This window comes from Labeo rohita, chromosome 8 (assembly GCF_022985175.1).
Source record: "Labeo rohita strain BAU-BD-2019 chromosome 8, IGBB_LRoh.1.0, whole genome shotgun sequence".
NCBI classification, from domain to species: domain Eukaryota; kingdom Metazoa; phylum Chordata; class Actinopteri; order Cypriniformes; family Cyprinidae; genus Labeo; species Labeo rohita.
Window position 1 is genome coordinate 30,173,380 of NC_066876.1, and position 25,760 is coordinate 30,199,139.

Sequence of the window (25,760 nt, forward strand, 5' to 3'; positions counted from 1 at the left end):
ATAGTTTTTAGGAATAAATTAAACAAAAATTAATCTGATTTATTTTTTGTTTTCATTACGTTTAGTTGTGTGTTCATCATTTTTTTTTTTTTTTTTTTTTTTTTTTTTTTTTTTACATAAATCTATATAATTTTATTTCATTTTTGGCACATCAAGTTAAACTGAATGTAAATGAGAAATGAGGCAACTAGCTAAAATTAAAACAGGTTTTTAATATTTTAATTCAGTTAAAGTTTATTTTTATTTTTATTTATTTATTTTTAAATAAATGTATATAATTAGATGTACATGTTTGATCAGTAAGAGTTGTATATGACAGGTTTGCCAAAACACTGCAAAACAGAATTTTCTACTTTTTTTTTTTTTTTCTTGTTTTATGCAAAAATCTTAGATTTCTAATAAATGTAAGCTTAAATTAATAAAAAGACTGTTTGCTGGGGCATTAAGAAAAAAAAATCTTAATTCTTAAATGTTTTCTTTGAAAACAAGACTAAACATTAGTGAAAAATTCTTCTGAAATATATTTATCTTTCTTTTTTCTTTCTTTCTTTCTTTCTTTCTTTCTTTCTTTCTTTCTTTTTTTTTTTTTTTTTTTAGGATTTTTGCCTAAAAAACCAGGCTAAAGTATTTTATTTTTTAATTGTATTATTATTATTATTTTTTTTATACTTTCACTGAAAACTAAAAACCTCAAACTCCTTTGTTTGCAGTTTCTTGAAAAAGTTTTTTTTAAAATTATTATTATTATTAATTAATTTCTATATATTTTGCCCAATAAACAAGGCTAAAGTGTTTTTATTTTTTTTTATTTTGTTGAATGTTTTTGCATTGAAATTTAGAAACCTCAAGCTCCATTGTTTGCAGTTTCTTGGAAAAGTATTTTAAAAAATGTACCTTTTTAAAAAATGTTTTATTTTATTTTATTATGTTTTTGCATTGAAATCTAAAAACCTCAAGCTCCATTATTTGCAGATTCTTGGAAAAGTATATTTTAAAATTAAATTTTTTTTTATACATTTTGGACAAAAAACAAGGCTAAAGTGTTTTATTATTATTTTTTTTTTTATTATGTGTTTTTGCATTGAAATCTAGAAACCTCAAGCTCCATTGTTTGCAGTTTCTTGGAAAAGTATTCTTAAAAAAATGTTGAATTCCTTTTTATTTATATATATATATATATATATATATATATATAGAAAGGAATTCAACATTTTTATATATATATATATATATATATATATATATATATATATATATATATATATATATATATATATATATATTTTTTTTTTTTTTTTTTTTCAAAACAAATGAAGCTAAAGTATTTATTTTGTTTTTTGATTGTTTTTATTTTATGTTTTTGCATTTGAAGTATAGAAACCCTAGAAACCTCAAGCTCCATTGTTTGTAGTGTCTTGGAAAAGTAAATAGTATGCTTTAGCATTTTGAATGTTGTATATTTTGAATCATATTCTGTTGTTAATATCTTTTTAAGATCATACAAATAATTTTGCTTGCATGCAGCCTAGCCATTGGGTTTAAGCAACGACATGATGATGTTCTGTACGTAATGAAACATATTTATCATAATAACCTCAATAAACAATTCTGTGTGTAATATAGTTCATTAGCCTAACCGTAGGCTGTTTACTGATGCCACCATGGCAACATGGCACGTTAATATAGAATTCATTTGATGTGCCTTCAAACAGGGCTCGTCCAATCAAAAGCATCGGAGTCAGAACTACACATTATATATACGGTGCTCCCGGCGTGATGAGTTATGTACTGGTAAATGCTGACATTACCTCCCCGCTCTTTAGTTAACAAGCTCTTCAGCTTATCTGTAACCTTTAAGCCACGTTCAGCAAATACTCCATCCCTGGCTTGTTTAATTCATAATTAAGTAGTGATTGGAGCTTGTTAATGAGAACAAGCAAACTGACATTAAGAGGGACGGGGCAGGAAATGTCTTCAGGGTGCAGTTGCCTTCAATTTGAGCAGAATATACACAGGCAATGGATGTTGTTAACAGGTTTGTTAAGAGAAAAGACAGCCGGGGTTTCTAATCGACAGCAGAAAACAATCAACCAAACTAGATAGATAGATAGATAGATAGATAGATAGATAGATAGATAGATAGATAGATAGATAGATAGACAGATAGATAGACAGATAGATAGACAGATAGACAGATAGACAGATTTTAATTGTGTTTGAAAAATGGTGCTTTGGTTTCAGATGATAGCGTGAGTTTATTAGTTACGGTCGGAGGAATTATCAGGAGAGCTTTAAAGACTATTTTGCAAATGGTGGTTTTGGATCAGACTAATGATGTCATGTGCTAAAACTTTGGAGTGCACGCACATGATGGAGCAGCTGCATCCCGATTCTAAACGGCAAAAACTTGATGAAAAGCCCATTATAGTCCATTAGCGGAATCACCTGTGCTAAATATCTATGACTGCAGTCTGTTAACGCTCCTCCATGGGTTGTAATTTGTCCCCCTCATTTTCATCACCTTGAATCAGCCTCTTGTGGAGGTACTTTGAAACTTTGAAAGAGACAGGATGTAACTGTTGTGTAATCCACTCCAGCAGCAGCGGGTCAGGGAACTGAGAGCAGTGGCGTGAATTCAGGAATTAAGTCTCGTTTCTTGTTTTTGTCCAACGTCCAGAGTCTGTCTGTCTGTTGTTCTGTCTATCTGTCCATTCATTATCTGTCTGTCTGTCTCTCTGCCTTTCTATCTTTCTGACTGTCTGTTATTTGTCTCTGTTTGTCATTCTATCTTTCTGTCCGTCTGTTGTCTGTCTGTCACTCTGTCTGTCTGTTATTTGCCTTTGTCTTTTGTTCTGTCTGTCCGTTATCTGTCTGTATGTCTGTCATTATGATCTATCTGTCCATGTGCTATCTGTCTGTCTGTCACTTTATTTGTCCGTCTGTTTTCTGTTATCTGTCTGTTGTTCTATCTGTCCATCTGTTGTCTGTCAGTCACTCTGTCCGTTTGTTATCTGTCTTTCTGTGTGTCTGTCTGTCTGTCATTCTATTTATCTGTCTCTGTCATTCTATCTATCTGTTCATCTGTTAACTGTCCGTCATTCTATCTGTTCATCTGCTGTTTGTCTCTCTATGTCGGTCTGTCTCTGTCATTCTATCTATCTGTCCATGTTGTCTGTCTGTCATTCTGTCTAGCTTTCCATCTGTTAACTGTCTGTCATTCTATTTATCTGTCCATCTGTTATGTTTTTCTGTGTGTTGTTCTCTCTATCTATCATTCTATTTATCTGTCTGTCGTTCTATATGTCCTTCTGTTATCTGTCTGTCAGTCTATCTGTTCGTCTGTTATCTGTCTGTCTGCATTCTGTTTATTTGTCCGTCTGTTTTATGTTTTTTTGTGTCGTTCTGTCATTCTATTTATCTGTCTGTCATTCTGTCATCTGTCTATAATTCTATTGATCTGTCCATCTTGATCTGTCTGTCTGTTTTCTGTCTGCCGATCTATCTGTCTGTCATCTGTCTGTCGTTTTATTAATCTGTCCATCTGTTATCTGTCTGTCTGTCTGCCGGTCACTCTATCTGTCTATCTGTCTGTTGTCTGTCTGTCTGTCTTTCTATTTGTCTGTCGGTTTTCTGTCTGTCTGTTGCTCCATCTATCTGTCCGTCTGTTATGTCTATCTGTTGTTCTATTAATCTGTCCATCTGTTATCTGTGGTGTTCTTTCTGTCTATCATTCTATTTATCTGTCCATCTGTTATGTCCGTCCGTCTGTCCGTCATTACATCGTTCTATCATTACGTCATTCTATCATTCTAATATTGTCTGTCGTTCTTATTCTGTCTATCATTCTCTTTCTGTAGGAAACATGCAACTTTTCTTTTCTAGTTAAAAATTACAGTTATGTGGATTTATTTTTATTTTTGTTTCCTTGCATTTAAATTTCATTTAAATTTCAGTTCTGATTAATTGGGTTGTAAATTAAAAAGTCATTCTCAGTTGAATTCTGAATTTTGCATAAATTATATTTAAGGATGTGTTGATTCTGTTCAGTATTTGTGGGTTTTTTTTTTTTTTTTTTTTTTTTTTTTTTTTTGCTTTCAGTGAGCATCCAAAGTATTATTTGATGCTTGAACGTCCTTAGTTGAATCTGAATTTGTGTATTGTCACGAAATGTAATTAAAAATAGCAAAAATTCCATGAGGAATTTTTTTTGGCAGGTAAAACATCCTTTAAAATCTTGGTAGAAGTAGCAGGTAATTTGGTACCCTTCATATTTGGATACAATACATAAAAGTACTATAGAAATACTCTACACCAAGTAGACGACATACTGGGAAGCAAGAACTGTATGTATATTTTGTGGTTCTAAACCACATATCACACATGTAGAATTTTAGTAGAGAATCACAACAGCTGAAACCCTTTTCGGTGGCTGAGCTTTGTGTTTTCTCATTAAATACACCCATCTTGCGTTTCACCTTATCAGAGTCGCTTTCTGATGCCCGTGGATGGTGTATTTGTTTACGGGCCAGTCGTCTAGAGTAATTTATCATTAGTTCACTGTTGTCATCTTCGGCAGAACTAAAGGTGATTCATCGTGCTCATTTTGCAGTATGAAGGCATGCTATCCTTCCTCTCGCTGCAGTCGCCACCTGTGCGCCCCTCGTGCCTCCACAGGGAGTAAATCCTTCTTTACAAACACCCAATATGAAAATAAGATTTATTGTCGCACTGATATGCAAACCTGTGTAGATTGATGGAGGTCCGGGTTAAATAGTTGCATCATTGTTAAGCGTGCTGCTTTTTTGGCTCAGCAGACGGCGAGCCGGGCGGCTAGTCGCTCTGATTTATGCCTCCTCTGCCTGCAAATTGCTTTTACTGCCACCCTGATTATTGTTCAGTGTTAAATAGATTACAGATCGTCCGAAATATCCTCAGATGCACAACTTGGAAGGAGAAGAGCTGGTTTGCGACCAACACCTCTGTGCACCCGTCGATAAGTGATAATCATCAATCAATTAAGGTGGTTTGTCTAAACAGGAACCTTGTTTCGCTCTCCAGCTCTCCAGCAAGAACTCCGGTTTTTGACCTGCTAATATATCTCAGGATATGAGACTAGTTTTCCATCAGTGTGATCAGAAGTCACGTCAGTATGAGTGTCTTTGATAAATGCCGCAATCGGTTACGGGTAGAGTAGACCGTAATGACTCTTCTAGCGTGACTTGACACACAGGACCAAGGAAGATATTCATTTACCGCTTCATCAGTGTGATCTGCAGAGAGAACCCGCGCTTCGTAAAACTGGAGATGGATGCAAGTGCTGTGTAATAGGGTTTTTAGCCTCAGATTGCTGGATTTTAAGTTATTCCCATCCTAATGGCCTCGATTTCCTTTCTTGGCGCATTTGTGTGAGACTGAATGCTGCGTTTGTTGGCAAAGTTTCAGCCGAATAGACGTTATTTATTGTCCTTGAGCTCAATAAACTGGAATCAGTGTCATCTTTGGAGTGAAAGTGGAATCGGTTACGATATTTATGAGTCGGGACTGTTTGTGCTCTGCTTTGAGACTGAATTATAGCGTATTGTCTTTCTTTTTTTTGTCTTTTTCAGGGTTGCCCGCAGATTCTGCCTAGCAGCGACATCCTGGTACCGGCGGGGATCGTTCGGCCAATCACGTTGCGAGCTCGGAACTTGCCCCAGCCTCAGTCGGGACAAAAGAACTATGAGTGCGTCTTTAAAATCCAGGGCAAAGTCCAGCGTATTCCCGCGGTCCGTTTCAACAGCTCCTGCATTCAGTGCCAGAACACTTCGGTAAGAGCGCTTCGGTTTATTTCTAAGACAACAACTCACTTTCACATAAGAAATGCACTTCAGTTTAGGAACATGTGATGAATAGTGGTTATTAATGAAGGAAAAATTGATTTTCTTTAAGGTTCAAGTTGATATTCTTTAGCAATGTCAGAGTTTCTTAAAAAGGAATAGTTTACATAAAAATGACAGTTATGTTACTGTGTATTCACCCTGATGTCAAGCACTGTAAAACACCATAAATATCAGTGTGATGTCATGATGTTTGGTTATTAGAGACTCAAAAGCCGATAGTGTTCCTTAAAGGGTTCTCCCAAAAATGAATTCTGTCATCAGTTATTCACTCTCATCTCTGTCCAAACCCATAAGCCCTTCATTCATCTTCAGAACACAAATTAAGATATTTTTGATCAAATTCGAGAGCTTTCTGACCCTTTCTGACCACGTCACCAAGGCCCAGAAAGGTAGTAAGGACATAGTTAAAATAGTCCATGTGACATCAGTGGTTCAACCTTAATTTTATAAAGCTATGAAAATACTTTTTGTCCACAAAGAAAACAAAAATAACGACTTTATTCAACAATTTCTTCTCTTCCTTGTCAGTCTTTGATGCACGTTCACAACAGTATCATGATGCATGCCTACTTGAAATGACTGCTTTTATTCAGCAAGGATGCATTCAGTTGATCAAAAGGAACAGTACAGACATTTATAATGTTACAAAAGATTTCTATTTTAATTAAATTAAGCTCTTATGAACTTAGAATCCTGAAAAAATAAATATATAGCCTGGCCTCCAACATAGGGAAACATTGAATTCTCCAAAACTGTTCACCAAGCTTACGATTAAACTTCATATTTGCATCACCAATAAAATCTGAAAACAACTGCATCGTAAATGATGTTTCTTTTGCTCAAATAGTATTAAAATAAAGCTTATTTTTCAGGCTAGACCAGCCAATGCACATGCACATGCACAGTCCAGTGCACGTCTCAGAATGTTGTCTGTTTCTATAGCAACTGGGACTTTCAACGGCAGCTGCAGTGATGCTCTGACTTTGCTGATTAGTGATTGGCTCATTTATTCCGAAGGTGGGACTTTGCGGCCATAATGAGCATTGCATTTTTTCCCCATTCAAAACTATATGAGTGCCACATCTTGGGCATTCTATGGTCTTTGCCTTAGTGAGCATAAGAGACTTTGTTTAAAAATGTTGAAAAAATTAACAGCCCAAGTTTTTGACCAGAGGTTTATTTTGTGAATTTTGTAGGGATGCACGATATTACATATTTGCCGAAATCCGATATGGTAATATTTATCAATTCATTTTGGCCGAGAGCTGATGCCAATAGCGATATATTTAATTTGGTTTGGAAACAACACCAAGTCTCTCCTGTGCAGAAATTATAGGCAAAGTATTTTTAATTTTGGTTAGTTTTTAACAATAACGTATTTGTTAGAATTAAATAAACAACACTGAAGTTAATTTATAACGATAGTACATTGAAGCTTTGAAAATAACTAAATAAGAGAGATGTAGTGGTAACTTTAACATTTTATTTTAAGATTTAACATTTGTGGATAGTTTAAAGCAAAAGAGTTGTAAAAATTCTGAGCTCATAATTTATTAAATCAGTATATGTAAAATTATTTAATTTACAAGTGTCATGTTTTTTTTTTTTTATTATTCATGTAAGCTATAGCTTCTGACCTTTTTAAATCAAAACATACTCATGATTTTATGACATCAGTTACTGCTTTATTTAATCAAACACAGTCTAAATGTTATTTGTGTTTTTTACTTTCATTTTATTAGAAGTAGGCCAACAGCGCCCACTACAAAATTAAAACTCCTTACCGAACAAGCATTAGGACCCTTGAGAGGCTGCCACTGCTGCCACTGCATATTCTATTACTGTTAACTCTCTATCACACACCGAACGCATCATTCTGTACGTGCATTCTCAGATTAAATGCAGCAATATAAAACAAATCAAATTATGATTCAGGCAAAACTTTGCTTCAAGAATGAGCCACACTGCTGACGTGATCTAATCGCTAGCACACCCTGAGTTAGCACACGTGAGTTATTCCTCTTATTAGCAAGACATATAGACCTATTTTGAGTAGACGTCACAGTGACGTCACTTGCAGCTGCGCGCGCATAGTGGTTGCAGAAAACCACTGGCAACAAGTGGAGATAAATGGGTAAAATCCATGGAATAAGAGAAAAAAATATATATTTTGACGTAAAAATCAGAGTGCAAATAATTTTTATACAATATGGTCGTCAAAGACGCCATTTGAAGCTAAACGCAAACGTTTAAACGGGCATACTATGGATGAAAACTGCTATGAATACTCTACTTTTAAAGCATAAATTTGATGTAAACAATAGGCCTACATAATATTCACATATGCTGTTCATAGGGGACGTATTGTATTAGCCCTACAGTTACAGCATGAAATATTATTTAAATCTATTACTATTAACATAACATAACTTTTTTAACAATTCTGACCTTTTTTTTCATGAATGCAAGTTTATATCTCCTAATTCAGACTTTATAACTCAATTTAACAACTCGATTGTTCATTCTGAAGGGAAAAAAGGCAGAAGTGGATATAAACTCTGAGCCAAAGGGGAAAAGAGAGAATGACGAGTTGTTTCTCCTCTAGAGTTGTGGGATATAATCTTGGAATTGGGAAAAAAAGTCAGAATTTTGAAATATAAAATCAAATTTACCTTTTTTATTCTTTTATTCCATGGCACCATAGACTGCCACTTGACCCGCCCACAAAAAAAAAAAACGTCATCCCTGTTTTGGGTCTGTGAGACTATCCCACTCTCTAACGTCAATTTCGTTGAGTAACAGTGCTTATCGCTGGGTGTCAAGTTCTTGTAATATGCGAATAACGTTTTGAAAATTACATCTAATCAATATAATCTATACTCTTTTTAAATCTAAGTATTTTGTACCATATCCATGTAATTCTCTCCCGGGTTTTCTGTAACCATGCTGCGCGCACATCCCAAATGTTTACAAACATATATTTGTAAAATATTGGTCTATTGGCATAATTTTTTCATATCAGGCCAATGCAGATATTTACATTTAAAGTCATTATCGGCCTATTCCAATATTGGTCCGATAATATCGTGCATCCCTATAATTTTTTGTATATTTATTGACTATTTTGTTCTCTTGAATGCATAAGATCTAAATGATGTGAATATTTATTTTACTTCAATCACAGAATAGATGAAATATCAAATGATCCCCGAATGGCACCATATTTGATTATCAGTACTCAATGAATTGAAATTTGGGTCTGTTTGTCTCACACAGCTTCAGAAAACTAGTGCAGAAGTCACATTTATGTTTTTTTTGAGCTTGAAATTCCTTTGAACAGCAGTTGAATTCAAATGATCTATGTGAAGATTATTTACTTTCTGTGGCGAGCATAAAAAAAGAACAAAATGACAGCATATGGGTTTGGAATGACACGAGGGTGAGAAAATAATGACAGAACTGTTATTTTTGAGTGAACTATTGCTTTCAATGTATCCTAAACGGCAAGCATGTCATTTATTAATCAGCGTATTTTTCCAAGCGTAGCCTCACCCCAGATGGCATTTGAATAATTGTCATGCGAACAGATGCATTGTTTTCTCTCATTATATTTGGCTTTGTGACATTATTTTTCCATTTAAAAAATTAGCATGAGCTGCAAATCGTCGCTTGTAGGGCAAAGAGGTGGTGATGAATTCGTCTGAAGTGTGCAGAGAAAGCCAAGGTGACTTCTCGCTGAATCACTGATCATAAAAAAATACGAATCTTTATCCGGGTAAATCGGCAAAGACATCAATTTATAACGCCGAAAGTGTTGTTTTCTCAATCCCGGTGAAAAATGGAGCATGTCAAGATGTTGACATTGAGAATCTCTCTCTCTCTCTCTCTCTCTCTCTCTCTCTCTCTCTCTCTCTCTCTCTCTGTCCTCCCGTTCGTTTTCGTATGCGGGCGGTACAGGCGCTTGCCGTCTGTGACCCATCTGGTTGTCACGGTAACCTCAGGGAATCTTGTAAGATAATTAGCTAGGCGTTGGACGTGCCTCGTAATTTGGCACGACAGTGTGACCCGGTGAAAAGGAATGCGCTGAACCCCATTTGCCACGCTGGGGGTGGAGTGTGTGCCCTTTGACCTCTGTACCCTGACGGGGTCAAAGGTCAATCCACACGCCCGAACCCTGCGACAAGACAATTGATGTCCCGTCCCAATTTAATAATGAGGATCACGTCCGTAGCGCTCGCCCCGGTAGTGGATTGATTGTCGTCCTTTCCTGGAATGACACATGCTGCTGTTCTCGTTCGGTTCGAAGGTCTCCTCGCAGGACCCCGGTGCGACTGTTGTCCTTCCATCTGTTTTGACTCATCTCCTCCTGTTCATCAGTCTCTGTGTCTCTGACCCGCGCTGCCACCTCCGACAGCGCTATGCATTTAAATTGGAATTGAAACGTAGCGACTTGTGCAGTCTAAACGCAGACTCGGACCCGAAGGCATTTAGATGCAAAGCGAGTCCTCTGGTCGCCTGTCAGTGATGACGCCGGTGTGTATTGACTATATGGAGGGCAACAGGTTTTTTATTTACTTATCGCAGATGAATATTGACATGGGGGTTTCTGTGTGGGTCATCTATTTATAAAATCTTGCGAAATCAACAAAGTCACAGCACCTAACATCCCGTGGCATATGTAAGATGCGACTTGTCTGTCTACACTGACACAGCATGACATAAATAGATTCCTAAACAACAAGTTTTTTTGCGTGTAAGAGCTTTTATATGGCGTGGTAGCGCAGTATGTATATTTCATACAGGGTACTTGATATGCTTTTTGAAATATAATAACTGGATTTTTTGTAATCAAGGGGTGCTTAAAGCACACCCTGCTGTAATCAATTAATGATACTCAACTTACTCACCGATGCTAATTTTCACTCACATTTGGCACTTGGCCAGTGTTCATTTGAGCCATTATAAATTTTTACCTCTTAGTATTTGTTGTCTAGGCTAAGTTAACAGTTCATATCAATGTTATAATTAAAATTAATACTAAATAATAATTAATACTAATACTATAAAAAAAAAAAACCTGGAAAAAAAAAAAACACTTGTTATTTCAGCTAGTTGCCATGTCAAGATTTCTCATTGTCATTTCATTTAACTTGTTGTACTAAAAGGACTAAAAATTTAATTAAAATGAATAAAAACTGTATAGACATGTTTAAAAAAATAAATAAATAAAAATGACAAAACACATGAATAAATGAATAAATTGTTCATTTTGAATAAATCAAAATGAAAATAGAAAAATAAATTCCGGTAATGTAATGACAATATCACTGGTTCATACTAGACTTCCTCTATTTATTTAAAATGAAGACATTTTTTATTTTGTTTTTTACATTTTTAATTAAGTCATAATTTGATGAACGATATCCTTTGTATTTTTCTTAAAAACCTTGTAAATACTTTGAAAACAGTATATTTAAGAACAGTTTATTTATGAAAATTAAAATTAAGACAATGTTGTATTTATTTATTTTATTCATTGACAGTTTTTAATTATGTAATAAAGAGTTTAATGAACCATGTCTTTTGTTTCTTGAAAACCTGAAAAATGGTGATATAATTCAAAATTATAATAAAAAACTAACAGTAAACTAATGATACAAAAATAACACTGGTTCATACCAGTTTTTATTTATTTATTTATTTACATTTTTAAGTAATAAAAAAAAATGTGATGAATGATATTGTTAGTATGTTCCTTGAAAATCTGAAAAATAGTGCTTAATAGTGCTCTTGAAAGACCATGAACTTTAAATCGAAAAGAAAATGAAAAATATACACATAAATTCAAAATACTAATAAAAACTAACAGTAAATTAATGACACAAAAATAACCATGTTTCATACCAGAATTTATGTATGTTTATTTATTTAATTTATTTAAGAAAATTAAAATGAAAACATAAAGATTTATTTTATTGATATTTTTAATCAAGTAATAAAGAATTTGATGAATGATATACTTTGTATATTCCTTTAAAATCTGAAAAATAGTGCTTAAAGTTCTTGAAAGACCATGAACTTTAAATAAAAAAGAAAATGAAAAATATAAAAATAATTTCAAAATATTAATAAAATAAAAACTAACAGTAAATTAATGACACACAAATAACACTGGTTGATACCAGAATTTTAGTTATGTTTATTTATTTATTTAAGAAAATTAAAATGAAGACATAATGTTTTTATTTATTTATTTATTGACATTTTTAATTAAGTAATAAAAAGTTTGACTAACAATATCCTTTGTATATTCCTTGAAAACCTGAAAAATAGTGCTTAAAGTTCTTGAAAGACCATGAACTTTAAATGAAAAAGAAAATGAAAAATATAAAAATAAATTAAAAATATTAATAAAAACTAACAGTGAATAATGACACAAAAATAACACTGGTTTATACCAGAAAATTAAAATGAAAACATGATGTTTTATTTATTTATTGACATTTTAAATTAAGTAATAAAGAATTTGATGAATGATATCATTTGTATATTCTTTGAAAACTTAAAAAAAAAAAAAAAAAAAAAAGTGCTTAAAGTGCTTTCATTTTGAAACATCTGGGCATCATTGTGGTTGTTGTAAACAGAAAGGTTTTTAGCTGTATTCTTATGTTGTGCATGTTTGCAATCTGCAATAAAACCTAAAAGTGTTGTTTTTCAGGTAGTTGGCTAGTTTATGTTGACAGTTTACCTAACTTGAACTTGCTCAGTAAGATTGAACTGCAGTGTCTCTAGATGAGTTCTTTGTTTGTGCCTCACTGTGATTGGAAACCAAACCTTCACGTTCTCACCACAGTTTCTCCTTATCGTCTCCCATCCCCCCTTTATCTTCAATCTCTTTGTCTCTCACCTCATTGTGCTATCTGTGTTGGTCTGGACATGCACAGATTAATTGATAGCCTGATTACCAGTGACACAGTACAGAAAAAGCACATCATCTCTCTCATGACCTGCATCTTTCCTGAATAGCAATCGAACATCAGCGTAGACCTGATCCAGATTACACTGACTCCCAGGAGAGTGTGTCATCGTCTGTCTGCCACTCCCTTCCTCAGCACGTGTGTTCTCTCTCACACACGCGAGGCAGCGAGAATCAATCAATATGGCCGTCAAGGCGAATGGCACCGCATAGTCTTCTGGGAGCCGGCGGCAGGTGACTTTGAGGCCGTGGGGTCCATGCTAATGAAATTGGGAGTGCCTTCGGATGGGCGATGGCAAATCAATCAGTTTCATCTTCTGTTTACACGTCACCTGAGAACGTGTACGAAATGGTCAGCTGTTTTTTTCTCATACTGTACTCGAGAAAGGTAATCATAGCTCTGTTCGTTTACTGGTAGGTGAAACAAATAGAAAAAAGATGATATTTTGGAGGTTCTCTCGTATGCTTTTTTTTATTTTTTTTTTTTTTTTTAAGTTCAGTTCAACCTTGGATTTGTGCTCAATCATGCTTTTGCTGCAGTCATTTTTTTTTCCAGTAGAACTTCAAGTCTTTTGTTTCTTTTTGCTTTTTATTTACAGATATCACAAGTGTGAATTGATTCCAGTGAATTTTAACTTCTTATCGTCAAATAAATAAATTTTATAATTATATACACATTATACTAAACAGCCAAATCATGTGAAAGCAAAGCAAAGATGGTATTTCAATAAGGTGTGCCTCAGGGAGATGTTATTGGTCCAAAGATTTCATTATCAGTTATAAAAAGGAACAAGATTTACTCTGTAAGGTACCTAAAGCATTTTGAAACTATATTTCCAGATGTTTTGAAATACACTACCAGTCAAAAGTTTTTGACCAGCAAGATATTTTAAGTTTCTTCTGCTCACAAAGCCTGCATTTAATTGATTCAAAGTACAGCAAAACCAATACAATTTTGAAATATTTTAAAATGTAGTTTTTTCCTGTGATTTCAAATCTGATTTTTAGCATCATTTCTCCAGTCACTTGATCCTTCAGAAATCATTCTAATATTCTGATTTGCCACTCAAAAACATTTATTGTTATGTTGAAAACAGCTGAGTAGAATTTTTTCAGGTTACTTTGAATAGAAAGTTCAGAAGAACAGCATTTATATGAAATAGAAATGTTTTGTAGCATTATAAATGTCTTTATCATCACTTTTGATCAGTTTAAAGCTTCTTTGAATAAAAGTATTTCTATAATTTTGTTCCCCAAAAAATAAATAAATAAATTATCAGACTCTAAGCTTTTGATTGGTATAGTTTTTATTTCAGATAAATACTGATCTTTAGATCTTTCTATTCATCAGTGAATCCTGAAAAAAATGTACTGAACTGTTTTAAATATTGATAATAATAATTAAAAAAATGCTTTTTTAAATAGCAAATCAGCATATTAGCATGATTTCTGAAGGATCATGTGATATGAGGACTGGAGTAATGATGCTAAAAATTCAGCTTAGCCATCACAGGAATAAATTACATTTTTAAATGTATTCAAATAGAAAGCAGTTATTTTAAATAGTAAAAATATTTTACAATTTTACAGTTTTTTTTCTCTACTTTGGATCAAATAAATGTAGGCTTGTTAAGAAGATGATACTTCTTTTAAAAAAAAAAAAAACATTACAAATCTTACTGTTCCAAAACTTTTGACTGGTAGTGTATACACACACACTTTGTCTTTTTGTTTTTTGGATTGAAAAAATCATTTTTTTATAAAATGACCCTTTCTGTAGCATAAAATTTTAGCTGTTAGCTTCCACACCTGTGAGAATCATAGTGGGTTTTTTTTATTGACCTCACAGCATTGAAGACAAAGGCACACAAGCTACTGGTGTTGTATTACAACTAGTTAATCTGCTCTTATCTTGATGTAAGTGGTCTCCCTCAGGGCACGTCCCTCGCTTGCGTTGGAATTGAGGGGTCATTATTTTTGACAAAAATCAAGTTAACTGGCCCTGCATTCTCCCTAATTTCTCGGTTGTTTCCCGTTCCTGCCTCACCCTAGAATTCGAACAGCTGCCTTTTCAGCATCTCACAATGCTGCCATTGTGTGGCTTTAACATCATATACGCTACAAAGGATTTTACTGTACTCTGTTAGTAAAGTACTGGGAAAGCTGGCGGTTGCAATAATGTAACAGCAAGCTAATTGTTCTAGCTAATAAATTAATCAATCAGTGTAGTCATGGTGTCTGTGGGGAAATGGTAAAAGATCAGGGCTAGTGACAATGAGGTTCAATTCATAAGCTAGTGAACACTGTGATCACATTCAGACATTTAAAGGGATAGTTCACCCAGAAAATTATCTTCTGAACACAAATTGAGATATTTTTTATCAAATCCGAGAGCTTTCTGACCCTCCATAGACAGCAAAGGTCCTACCACGTTCAAGGTACAGAAACGTTGTAAGGACACAAAAAGTCTTCTGGTAGCTTTATAAAATTACAGTTGAATCACTGATGTCACATGGAATATTTTGTCAATCTTCTTGGGCCTTGAAAGTGGTAGGACCCTTGCTGTCTATGCAGGGTCAGAAAGCTCTCAGATTTGTGACCTAGGACTACATAACCACAAAAGTCATAAGGGTACATTTTTGGAAACTGACATTTATACATCATCTGAAAGCTAATAATTATGCTTTCCATTAATGTGTGGTTTGATAGGATAGGACAGTATTTGGCCGAGATACAACTATTTGAAAATCTGGAATCTGAGGGTGCAAAAAATTCAAAATATTGAGAAAATCACCTATAAAGTTGTCCAAATTAAGTTCTTAGTAATGCATATTACTAATCAAAAATTATATTTTGAAATTTTGGAAAAAAAAAATATATTTTTGGAGCCTTAGTGTTGCGGACTTTACATTTGAATGGATATATTTATGGTAGAAAATTACAAAATATCTTAATGGAACATGATCTTAATACTTACTTACCTACTTAATATCTTAGTGATTTTTGGCGTAAAAGAAAAATCGATAATTTTGACCAATACAATCTATTTTTTTCTATTGCTACAAATATACCCATGCTACTTAAGACTGGTTTTGTGGTTCAGGGTCGCATTTCATCAAAAATGTCTTAATTTGTGTTCTGAAGAGGAACGAAGGTCTTTTGTAATGACATGAGGGTGAGTTATTAATGACAGAATTTTGATTTTTGGATGAACTATCCCTTTAATGCTAAATAACAGTGTACTAAAAATTGATTTAACAAAGCTAACAGACTACTTGGCAATCACTAGTCATGATGATATCAACTAAACAGCCAAATCATGTGAAAACTTAGCAAAGATGCTGTTTTGATAAGGTGTGCCTCAGGGAGATGTTATTGGTCCGTTTATATTTCGAAAGATTTCATTAATAGTTATGAAGGGAACAACATATACTCTCAGGAAAAATGTTTTGAAGCTACATTTCCATGCTGTTTTTATGACAGCCTGTTGGTTATGTTTGACCATTTTTTTTCTGTTGCGCTGCACTCAAGAATCACTAATGAACAGCTATATCTTGAACATAGGTATGTTACGTCATCTGCTTATACAGTACTTCACTTGACAGACAAAAGATAAATGTTCTCGTCCCTGCCAGAACATAATAACCACCTGCTTTCTCAGTGTACTTTTTAATTTTATTCTAGCCATGAAAAAAAAGGTCTGTGCTTGATGTGCTTTTTGCTCGGCTGAAGCGTAATCCAAAGAAATTCACTTTTTTTCCAAGAAGAGAGAGGTGTGCAAAATACTCCAAATGAGCCCATGAGCGTAAGTGTTGCTAAGCGCCGCTGACCCCTTAGCGACAGGCACCGGCCGTGTTACCGGGGAAACGTACCGCCAAAGGCCTTTTTTACACAATGCCCAAGTTCTGAACCAGGCTCTTGATGGAGAGGGCCCTCACAAAGAACCCCATTATCCTCGATGCAGGGTAGCGGAAGCTTTTTGAATAAAAACACTTACATGTTATTTTTGTCAGGCATTTTGAACCACCTCACCCTCATTATTCTATTATTCTCATCAAGTGCTCAATCAGGCATTAGCCGTTTTGTACCGTACTACCGAGAGGAACGTGTTTTAACGATCACCTGGGTTGCATGCGAACAGTTAGCGCCTGGCTACGGCCAAAAAAGTTTCTCTGGTAATTTCAGTAACTTGTTTCGGCGCAGCCGCAGGCGTGCTTCTTTAAGCTGCGAACGCTATTAGGTTGCTGTGCGGAAGCAGGTGGGCTTTATTAAAATAAATTGATCAACTAATGCGGTGATCAATCCGCTGTATATGTCCCAGGCGTCCCTAATGTATCGCGTTAACTTCACCCTGAGCGTTTCTTCGTGTATTAAGAGGCTCAGCTGTGCTGGAAATCCCTCCACCAGAAAAATGCTTTAGGTCAGCGTGGACGGCTCATTTATGGTGGCACGTGTTGCTCGTGCATCCATGTGGCCGCCTTTCCTTATCCTCTTAAAGCCACACGTACCGTTATTTATTTCCAGTGGCTCTCGACCAAACCAAATCGCATCATAGTTGGACTGACAGCAGCCGTATCTTTTATCATAACCCAGAATTCCCCTCTCCCAACCTAGAAATTAGCCCATGACGTAACATTCGGTGAAGTGAATTATATGCTGTTATTACTGGACTGTCGTTAGTAATGGGATAGCTATGATTCAGTAATTAGGTTACCGTAGAGTAATGCGGGGCTCGTTCTGCTCATACCATTGATGCCGCTGTGTCTTTTTTGTGCTGAGTCTGGTTCAATTTGTAACTTAATTAAATGTACAGGTCCTCCATCATTAAGTTATATTGATTTTCATTCTGTCACTCGAAGGAGACGCCATTGACAGGTCAACTGGAGCCGAGCGTGTCCAAAGAGATAAGGTCTATGAAAACATCTTTTAAACAATAAAATCCTATTAAAGACTAAATACTCGGTTCCACCGAGTTCCACTTGAATTAATTGCAATCACTTAATTTCTGCTTTTTCGAGAAGCAGCATTTTTCTCCCCCTGAGTCAATATCTCCAGTTATTCATCATAACTGCTGCCATAAACAGTAGCACCATATTAACTTAACTGCAGTAAGTGGATTATTGAGCACACCAATTTTTAAGAGTGGTCTTTTTAAAAACCCACGTGCCACTTGCAGATATTAGAACTTTTGATTAAACATGCAAACGGGATTGAAATGTACCCCAAGGATGGGTACAGAGCTAAATCAGAATGGTGGAAATGACTTTTATTCCTGCGATAGTAGCCATCCCGGCTTGTGTTTTGCGCATTCGGTGCCGTTGATAAATTGAGGACGGTTTTAGAGGTAAGATTACCTTGCTGTCGTTTGCCAGTCATTTCCAGTGAGGCCTCTGACAGAACCAGGCCAGACTGTCTACACATAACACGCTGCGATACAGTGGGAAGACAAGCCAGAGGAAAATCAATTCACTACTGGCAGAGATAAGCGGTATTGTATGGGCAAACACAAAGGCTTCTACCCATTTACACACGCAGGCTAATCTCCTCAAAGCAAACCTTTCAACGGAGAAGAGCACATCAGACGAGAAAACACATCACTTTAATCCCAAAAATATAAAAATAAATAAAAAATAAAAAATAAAATAATAATATAAAATAAATTACATATATGTATTTTTAGTTCATTATATATTATATTATATTATATTATCAATGTAGTTCAAAGGCTGGAAGGTTTAATTAACTATAGAGAGAGAGAGAGAGAGAGACATTTTTATTATGTGTTTTTTATATTAATATAAAAATACTCTGTATGAAGAGTATTTCTTTATAAGTAATGTGCATTACTAAGAACTTCATTTGGAAATCTTAAAGGCGATTTTCTCAATGTTTTGATTTTTTTGCACCCTCAGATTCCAGATTTTCAAATAGTTGCATCTCAACCAAATATTGTCCTATCCTAACAAACCAAACATCAGTGGAAAGCTTATTTATTCAGATTATTAGATAATTAGTTTCCAATTATTGACCCTTATGACTGGTATATATAAATTAATATAGATATATTCTTCTCACAGATTTCATGAGCTGTATGCATTAGTAATTTTTTTTTCTTGTGTTTTTTTATATGCTTTTATTTTCAGAAAACATGATTTCAAAGTTTTATGAAAAGAGTCTCATTAGGCCTCCTTCATGCATTGTTCATGTAACCATTATTATGTAAATAGTCCCATTCATTGCGACAGTTTACATCAGAATTGTTTTATAAAAGATTTACATATCCATTCTGCTCATTGCATCTTATTGGATGAAGTTAACTAGTAAGAAAGAATGCTAATGTGCTGAATGCATACATTTACTGACATGCACTATCGAAATTCATTGTTTGATGTGATTTGTGCCCCATTTTATGATATGCACTTAGTACTTCTAGCTTAAGTGCATAACAGCCCAACAAATTCCAAGATAAGTTAATGATGTTGAAGTCGTGACCCGTGTGACCTGTATGCCAGTATGCGGGTCGCCTGTAATTGACCCCAATTAAGCTTCCAGCAGCTGTGTCTCATAGAGATGTATGACTGCTGGGTGCCTGGCGTCAACAGGTTGAGTGAGGTTTAGGTCAGCTTTTCACCACCTTTTCCACTGCAGAGCTCGCTTGAGTTCCTCCCAGATATTTTTTCCCCCTCAGAACAGCTGCAGAAAGACTCGGGCTTTACCGCACACACCACCGAGGGCCATTTTCCACTCTTCAGGGCCTCTCGGACGGCTGGGGAACGATGTGGCACCGCTTGTTTTCTCTGTTGTGATTTATCTGGGCTGTATGGCTGAATGAACGCTGATGTAACAGCTGACGTTTCAATCGGCCCTAATGACCGACAGAGGCATGAGGTTTCGTCGAGGCAGGGTGTTCTTTTGCTTTTTTCCAAAATAGATTTTGGTTTGGCCATAAATGGAAATAAATGCAGTGCAGTTTTCACTGCTGAGGCAGAATGCAGTAAGAATGAGTAGTGCTGTTTATTTGCACGGCAGCTACTGTGTTTGGTACTGTAAAAAAAAATTAGTAAAACAAAATTAGTGGAGTTTTAACAATATGGATGCATTAATGAACAAAGTTCTATATAAATCATTCAGGAAACAATACATATGTGAATTAAGACTGGGGTACACCATGTGCCAGACTGTTCAGGGGGAAACAAAACTTAAAGTGCCATCGTGGCGGTTTTGTAACGCTGAAGCCGGAGCTTCTTCGCTCTGGTAGGTTTACTCGAGTTCTCTTCGACTCCTCATCTCATCTTGAAGTCTCTTAAGCAAGCAGCCACCGATCGATGAGCCTGATCAGCGATATTCTCTCAGGGTTGCGTTGGCTAAGTGCTCTCAGTGTTGTTGCTAATTAAAACCCAGACAGTAAAAACCGCTGTCACCTGCTTTCTGCTCCACCTGACGAGATGCAGCGTTATGCTGGAGACACGCCATATCGCGACTTAACGAGCAGCTCTGCTACTTATTTTTAGCAATATATGTTTACTGTATCTATGCATTTTATTTTTTAGTCTATTTTTATATATGTACAGTTGAAGTCAAAAGTTTACATTCACCTACATACACTTGCAGGATCTGGAAAATGTTAATTATTTAACTAAAATAAGAGGGATCATACAAGAAGCTTGTTATTTTTTATTAAATTTACAAATAATTTACTCATCCCCTTGTCATCCACGATGTTCATGTCTTTCTTTCTTCAGTCGTAAAGAAATAGTTTTTTGAGGAAAATATTTCAACATTTTTCTCCATATAATGGACTGATATGGTGCCCCGGTTTTGAAGTTCCAAAATGCAAATTACATGTGGCTTCAAACGATCCCAAATGCGGTTGTAAACGATCCCAGTGAAAAAGAAGTGTCTTCTCTAGCGAAACGATTGGTTATTTCAATAAAAATAGTACAATTTATATACTTTTTAATGCCAGAAGCTTGTCTTCCTCTGCCTGGACTGTTTTTTTCTGGTTCATGACAGTTAGGGCATGTCGAAAAACTCCCATCTCATGTTCTCCCTCAACTTCAAAATCATCCTATATCGCTGTTTTACCTTTTTTGTTAAGGGTGTTTGATCTTCTTTGCATGTTCACTTTGCAAAGACTCGGTACTTCTGCAGCGATGTAGGATGATTTTGAAATAATTTTTGAAGTTGAGGGAGAAAATGTGATTGGAGTTTTTCGACATACCTGAACTGTCTTGAGTCAGAATATACAGAGTTCAGGGAGTGAAAGGCAAGACGAGCGTTTGAGATTAAAAAGTATTGAAATTTAAATGATCATTTCGCTAGATAAGACCGTTCTTCCTCGGCTGGGGTCGTTTACAACCGCATTTGGGATCATTTGAAGCCGCATTTAAAAATCTTTTACAAAAATTCTGTGTTGTTTCAGCATTTTTGTGTATTTGAACCCTTTCCAACAATGACTGTATGATTTCGAGATCCATCTTTTCACAGTGAGGACAACTGAGGGACTCATATGCAACTATTACAGAAGGTACAAATGCTCACTGATGCTCCAGAAGGAAGAACAATGCATTAAGAGCCAGAGGGTGAAAACTTTTGAACAGAATGAAGATGTGTATGTTTTTCTCATTTTGCCTAAATATCATACTTTCTTCATTTAGTACTGCCCTTCAGAAGCTAAAGAATATACTTAAGTTTTTCCCAGAAGACAAAATAAGTGAAATTTACCCTGATCTTCAAACTTCACCCCCCCATCTCTTAATGCATCATTTTTGCTTTTGGAGCATCAGTGAGTGTTTGAACCTTCTGTAATAGTTGCATATGAGTCCCTCGGTTGTCCTCAGTGTGAAAAGATGGACACAGTCATACAGTCATTGTTGGAAAGGGTTCACATAAAACGTATAACATGCATTTTGTATGATCCCTCTTATTTTGGTAAAATAATCAACATTTTGCTCATTCTGCAAGGTGTATGTGAACTTTTGACTTCAACTGTATGTATGTGTATAGGATCATTCCATGTCAAATCAACCAAACTTCCAAATCAACTTTCCCGGCTCAAGTTTTTGATTTTTGGAAAAGACAAACATAAATAGTGATGAAAGCCAAAATGTTAAATGTCACGGATTTATATTTACTAAGTAATCCACTATTTTGAAATCCCCATATTTGTGGTAATTAACTATATGGGGCCTTAAAAATTACATTTATTAAGAATCAGAACCTAGAAGGATATTAAGATATTTTTAATACTTTTAGAGTTACAGGCATCATGACTTTTAAAAAAAATATTTATGGCACTCAGACAGGTATGTTCTATGCAGTTGAACTGATAGAAAAAAAACAAGATATATATATCTGTTTTTAACATTATTTGTTCTTCATATATTCCTCTTTAAAAGAAACAAAGTAGCAGCTGTATACAAATTGACCCACATTTGGTTTTTGACCACTGAAAATGTGAACAGTTTACCAAATTTACTCAAGGAGCTGCAATAAGATCTCCATATCTCTGGGACTGAATCATTAAGGGCCTTTAAAATTAAGGTAGCAAGGAAAGTTTAAGAATCAGAATCTAAAAGGATATTAAGATATCTTCAGTAGTGCTTGAGTTACTGGCATGCAAACGTGAGGCAAAAAAAACCCACATAAAGTGCTTTTTGCCATTTTTAAACTGTCACCGTTGGCATATAATGAAACAAAAAATGCTGTAGTCAACAGATTTTACTAATAGAGCTACCAATCTCTGTGTGAAAATAAAATAATGATGCTGCTAGCTTTCTAAAGTCATTTTTACACCTCTCTAATTTGTCTCCAAATCTCAGGTGAAAATTGTCATTTTGACCCCCCTCTACACAATAGTGGATTACTTAGTAAATATACTTCTGTGACATTTAATATTTTGGCTTTCATCACTATATATATGTTTGTCCTTCTACAAAAAAAAAAAAAAAAAAAACCCAGGGACCTCTGGTTGAGTTGACATGGAATGACCATATAGTAATACTGATTTTTTTGTAGCTATATACACACTGCCGTTCAAAGGTTTGGGTTCAGGAAGATTTTTAATGTTTTTGTAAAGAAGTCTTTTCTGCTTATTAAGGCTGCATTTATTTGATTAAAAATACAGAAAAATATGTAATACTGTGAAATATTATTGTAATTTAAAATGGTGGTTTTCTTTTTAAATATACTTTAAAATACGATTTATTTCTGTGATGCAAAGCCTAATTTTCAGCATCATTGCTTCAGACTTCAGTGTCAAATGATCCTTCAGAAATCATTCTAATATACTGACTTACTATCAGTGTTGGAAATTAATATTTTTTTGGAGACTGTGATACGTTTTTCAAGATTCATAGATGAATAAAATGTTAAAAAGAACAGCATTTATTTAAAATGGAAATCTTTAGTAACAAAATACACACATTCAAAATTTGGGGTCTTTCTTTTTAAAAAAAAAAAAAAACACAGCAAGGATGTGTTAAATTAATAAAAAGTGATGATAAAGACCTATAATGTTAGAAAAGCTTTCTGTTTTGAATAAATGCTGTTCTATTTAACTTTTTATTCATCAAATAATTAAAAAAAGCACTGTTTCCAAAAATATCAAACATCACAACTGTTTCCAACATTGATTGATTGATTGGCTAATGAAAATTCAGCTTTGCATCACAGAAATAAATTATACTTTAAAGTATATTAAAATAGAAAACTGTTCTTTTAAATTGCAATAATATTTCAGAATATTACAGTTTTTTTTCTGTATTTTTGATCAACTTTGTTGAGGATACAAATTTCTTCAAATAACATAAAAAATTGTACTGATCTCAAACTTCTGAAATGCAGTAGGTTTTACCCATTTGTCGGCATGACTTTTTGTTATCATTTAAAATACAATAAAAATCTAGTAAGGTCAATTTATCATTTAGTTATTTTAATAAGTACATTATTTCACATCATCTTGACTTGACTTGTATTCTCACAAAAGTGAATTGAAACATCAGACGCTTTACTTGCATTTAATATGCTTTCTTTGTATATTAAATCAGTTTAGTAAATTAAATTTGATGTCAATTTAATTTATATACATAGCAACGAACTATATATCTTTAAATGTGTGTATCATTTATTACTAATATCAGTGAATAAAAATGATTACACATTTATTCATAGTTCATAAAAAGCATTATTTTTATATATTGTGGTTGTCACACACACACAAAAAGTCAGTGTTTGCTGAGAAAAGAGGATAGCAAGATGTCGAAACTGTTATCCCTCTTTTTCTTGGTATGGCCTCATCAACAATGAAGTGAGTGCTTGTGGAGAGTGAAGCGATTGTGTTGTCATCATCTGTAGTCGTGCTCTTTGTCAGTGTGATGTTCGGATGATGTCAGTGTTGATTGGCCGTGTTTTTTCCGGGAGTGCTGTGGAGTGTGCAGCAAATTATAGATCTGGATTTAAGTTCATTTCCATTGGGTCAGGAAAGATGCTATCAGGATTGATTCAGAGCAGTGCTGCTGGACAAAGTGACACGATAACATCATCCTCATCTGTAATGGTCTCTCGAGACGCTGACGTGATGTCAGTGGTGATTGGGCATATTTTGCCAGAGAGTTTGCAAACGATCGTTTTTCTTACAACACCCTTTTCTGATATAGATGTTGTCTCTGCTTTTTTTTCCCCCACAGTACTGGTATGAAGGGAACGAGATGGGAGACCTGCCTGTGGATTTCTCCATCGTATGGGACGGTGACTTTCCCATCGACAAGCCGTCATCCATGCGAGGTAAGAAATCACACAGTTCACCTTCAGCCCCCTAGTGGCATTTCTAAAGCTAAAGAGAAGAAATACTGAAGTTGTCGTCTCTACATTCATATTTTATCGCCGTTCCTGGTGTCTTCTTGATGTGGGAGGGGTGTTTCCTTTGTGTAAAGTGGAACTTAATGCATCTTTTATTTTATTTTATCTGTCTGTTCAAACACTCTTAGTTTGTCAGGTGTTCTCTCAGTCGGCGTGGCATATTTTATTGATAACAGGGCGCCTGGCTGCTTCAGCCTTATATAACATCGCATTACTGCAGAGGGTAGTATAGAAACCGCATTTGTCAGCTTTTAACCCGTCCACACCGCTGTCAGTTTGCATTTACTTCCAACACTTTGAGAAGTAAGAATCGAAAGACCTCCACGAGTCGATATATATCTCCTGAGGAGAACTTCATCAGGTGTGCTATTACTGAGTGTTTCAGAGGAATAGAGGTGAGAGAGGAACAGAAAGTCACAGCTCGCGGTGTGACTGCAGATATACAATCTCTGGTAAATTATTGGTGTTGTGTGTTTATTAGTCTGTGATCGTGTTTTCAGTGGCCTGTCATTCTGAGCTCAGATGGGCAATTTAGCCTCGAGATCCTGCCTTCAAAGACACCTCATTTTGGCCAAAATCCAAGCCACCATCACATGTATTTTTTCCACACACTAGTAAATCCCAAAGACCCTGCAACAAGCTTTAAGGTTTTTGTCCAAAATGGCAGAAAAAGTCTAGGGAAATATCCACATGTACTATAAAGTAATTTACAAATATTTATAAATATTATGTTATTTTATTTGGTACTATTTACATTTGATTGTATATTTTGAATAGAATACAATAGAATATATAACAATATGTATAATGCATTATTAAATAAATAAATAAATGTACATAATTTATATTTAATTTTATTATAATTTAATATTTATATGTAAAATAACGTTTTTCTTATAATTTCATGTTATTAATACATTTAATTATACCTGATATATATATATTTTTAATTTTAAGTCCCTAATATAATAATATAATATACATTTAATTATATTTTATATATTTATTTTATATGTAAAATCTTATATTATATTATATTATATTAT

General features: G+C 34.6%; 1 protein-coding gene across 1 annotated transcript in view; it reads left to right on the forward strand.

Annotated features, from left to right (window-relative positions):
* plxna3 (plexin A3) overlaps positions 1 to 25,760 on the forward strand; it is a 209,301-nt gene that overhangs the window by 149,224 nt on the left and 34,317 nt on the right. Inside the window, exons 10-11 of the mRNA XM_051117011.1 lie at positions 5,607 to 5,807; positions 24,543 to 24,639. Of these exons, the coding sequence (XP_050972968.1) occupies positions 5,607 to 5,807; positions 24,543 to 24,639 (298 nt within the window). The remainder of the gene's footprint in view (positions 1 to 5,606; positions 5,808 to 24,542; positions 24,640 to 25,760) is intronic.